This window comes from Onthophagus taurus, chromosome 11, assembly GCF_036711975.1.
Source record: "Onthophagus taurus isolate NC chromosome 11, IU_Otau_3.0, whole genome shotgun sequence".
Classification (NCBI taxonomy): Eukaryota; Metazoa; Arthropoda; class Insecta; order Coleoptera; family Scarabaeidae; genus Onthophagus; species Onthophagus taurus.
This window is the reverse complement of record NC_091976.1, coordinates 11,693,858-11,696,687: the sequence shown is the minus strand read 5'-3', so window position 1 is coordinate 11,696,687 and position 2,830 is coordinate 11,693,858. Positions and strand designations below refer to the sequence as shown.

At 37.8% G+C, this 2,830-nt stretch overlaps 1 protein-coding gene across 3 annotated transcripts; it reads right to left on the bottom strand.

The window, feature by feature from the left end:
• Positions 1-429: 429 nt before the first annotated feature.
• Positions 430-2,259, bottom strand: LOC139431970 (uncharacterized). 3 transcript variants are annotated; one of them, XR_011641996.1, is made up of 4 exons: positions 2,078-2,259; positions 1,984-2,014; positions 678-792; positions 430-625 (listed from the first exon to the last, which is right to left on the bottom strand). XR_011641996.1 is itself a non-coding variant. In XM_071200296.1 (2 exons), exon 2 carries the CDS (start codon positions 1,795-1,797, stop codon positions 793-795), a length of 1,005 nt encoding a protein of 334 aa, XP_071056397.1. In that variant the 5' UTR covers positions 1,862-1,910; the 3' UTR covers positions 430-792. The 3 variants fall into 3 exon arrangements, 1 of the variants encoding a protein (XP_071056397.1); XR_011641995.1 differs by lacking the exons at positions 1,984-2,014; positions 2,078-2,259 and adding an exon at positions 1,862-1,910 and having other exon boundaries at positions 678-1,797; XM_071200296.1 differs by lacking the exons at positions 1,984-2,014; positions 2,078-2,259 and adding an exon at positions 1,862-1,910 and having other exon boundaries at positions 430-1,797.
• Between the last annotated feature and the right edge of the window lie 571 nt (positions 2,260-2,830).

Genomic DNA, 2,830 nt, shown 5'->3' with positions numbered 1-2,830 from the left:
GTACTTATTTTGGTATAACGAATTGGAGCATAAGTATAAGTTTAGGAAGCGGAGGCCATTACGTGCAAGTAAAAGCGATAACATAGCATTTGTTTTTCCGACACCAGAGGGTCCTACAATTAAACCTCGCTTACATTTTCCACCAAATAAATTGCTGTGTCTTGTAAAGTGTTCTTCGACCGAACCATTACTAAAATTTACTATAGGCAGTGTTAGAAGTTGCGGTAGACATTTTAATTTCTCGTCGATCATGATTCTCGTACTAAATGAATTATAACATTAACAGGATAAGACTGAATGAAAATATAGCAAAAGTAACTTTATATAGATATATTGAGTATATTGGAAGTATAAAATAATAATTAACTTAATAATTAACTTAATAATTAACTTAATATTAACTTAATAAATAAAAGAAGAGAAGGAGTAGTTACCACTCCTCCTCCTCCTCTTCTTGATATCTTTGGTAAGGAGGTGGTGGTGCTGCTGGTGCCGGAGTAGTTGCCGGAGTCGTTGCCGGAGTCGGTGCCGGAGTCGGTGAACTAACACATGTGCAACGGTTAATGTGCATGTTTTGCACATGCACTTCACCCCTCACCACAGCCGATTCTGACACACTCTGCAGCTGAGAAGATAAAATTAATGACATGGAAAAAAGTATTATAAGTATAACGTACCAACTTAAATATAGCATCTAATTTTACCTCCAACGAGGCAACTTTCTGCTCCACTTCACATAGTCTTAGCATATGATTAACTCTCATATTATCCATATTATTAGTCATCTTTAAGCTAGGAAGGGAAGTTTACGCTATTAGTAGTGAAACTAGATAAAATACATTCAGCCTTTTTAATTTCACAGGTTAATGATGCTATGGTGATGTCGAGCGATATTGTTAAAGGGTTGTTACAGCTCGATGCCAGCCCTTCTCTAAACTGTGAAAGTTCTCTCAAAGAGGTCTGCAATTGAAGAACCTTTGCATGAAGGTCTTTATAAAAATTTTGATACAAATTATTAATTTCGGCCAAAATCTCCCCTTTGGTTGTTTCTACTGCTGTACACATTGCGTTTGAAAAAAGGCTGGCAGACACATCGGAAATATCTGAAGTAGCAGGAATATTAGCAGGAATATTAGCAGGAATATTAGCAGGAATATTGTCAACCCTTAAGATGTGTACTTTCGGGCTTAACGAAGGAATTTCGGTGTTAGGGATATTTGAGTTAGTAACGGGAGCCAATGAAGCTTTAGAAGAAGAAAAAGAAGCCTTAGTAGCTTTAAGATACTTCCGGTTACTACAGTGTTGTGATACCGCCATTAAAGCAAGAGAGTCGTCGGATTTATCGGACTCGTTCTCGGTAACCACTTTCGACTGTGTCATTTCAACCTTCGACGGGGTCGCTTGTTCAACTGACACATACTTACGTTGGCTACGTCGCGAACGAGCACGTGCCTCCCTTCTTTCCTCTCTATACTTTTCTGACGGTACCCACACACCTGCAGCCTTCTTCCAATGTTCACGGTTCCCCGAATTCCGACGAAGTGAAAGGCGTTTCACATTTTTATCGTCGACATTCGCGGAACCTGCGACGTTTAGAAGCGACGGATCTTGCTGCGCATTAGATTCCACGTTAGGATCCATCGGCTGCTCATTAGGTTGCACGTTTGGATCCAGCGCCTTCTCAACAGTCGATATGTTCAACAGGTTTATGTCAAAACTGTTTAACAGGAATGACTCCTGGCTGCTGGCGAAACCGGGAGCAGTTAAATCAATTTGACTAAAACCGTCTTGAGACATCTTGATAAAAAAAAGATTCATACATTAATTTATTTTATTTTAATAAAAAATCATGTATACTTACATCGCTTGATGAAAAGAACGTTAAAATCTAATTGTAGTGGGTGCTGAATGATAGGATGTGAATGATAAAAAATTATTGTAGATATTATGATACAAACGTTCGAATAATAAAGTTATGCTTACCAACAAAAATTAAGATTTAAAATAGAAGGAGCTATAGGAATGAAAAAAACAGATTAGCAACAATATATGCAAAGGAAAAGAAGGCTATACTTACCAGAAAAAAGTCGCCGAGATAACGAAGTTATCAAAACTGATCGAACTGATCAAACACAAAATGGAAGTGATCAGTAGTAAGGTCCTGTAGGAATTGAAAAAATAAAAATAACAATTTAACATAACAAACAAATAAACAAGTTGTACTCACAAAAACAAAGTAGAAAGAGCTGTTATGATGAAACAAAACAAGAGTATTTTACATATTATATAAGCAAAGTAAAAAAGGTTACTTACCAAATAAAACACAGCAAAAAAAGAGAAAGCTGAATGAGCAAGGATGTCTAGGAGTGGAAAAAACAATTTTAAATATTATATAAACATGCAAAACAAATATAGTTTTACTCACCAAAAAAGAGAAAGTTGTAGAAAGAGCTGTAGTGATGGAGAGAAAATGAACGTTATATAAACATGATAATAAAGAAGGTTGTACTTACCAAAAACTGAAAAACACAAACACTTAAGTGACTTTCAAAGGCTGGGAGGTGCCTTCTTATAGTAGAGTAATGAAGGGGGGCGTGGGGTGGGGCGTGACAAGGGGGAGGAGTGGGGAATGGGCGGAGTTAGAGTGGGGGTACTTTTTTTCTGGCTCAACTTTCCTGGCAACTGGGGGGGGGGGGGAATTTTAGATTTCCCCCACTCCCATCCCCACTCTTCCATCTCCACTTTGGGAGGAGCCTGAGGAGGAGCATGGGAGGAGCATAGGAGGAGCTTCAATAAACAATCCTTTTCCCTTTTCTTTTTTCTTTTTTTT

Bases quoted from the DNA above. Each gene is read 5' to 3' on its own strand.
- LOC139431970 (XM_071200296.1), bottom strand. From the start codon at position 1,797: ATGTCTCAAGACGGTTTTAGTCAAATTGATTTAACTGCTCCCGGTTTC.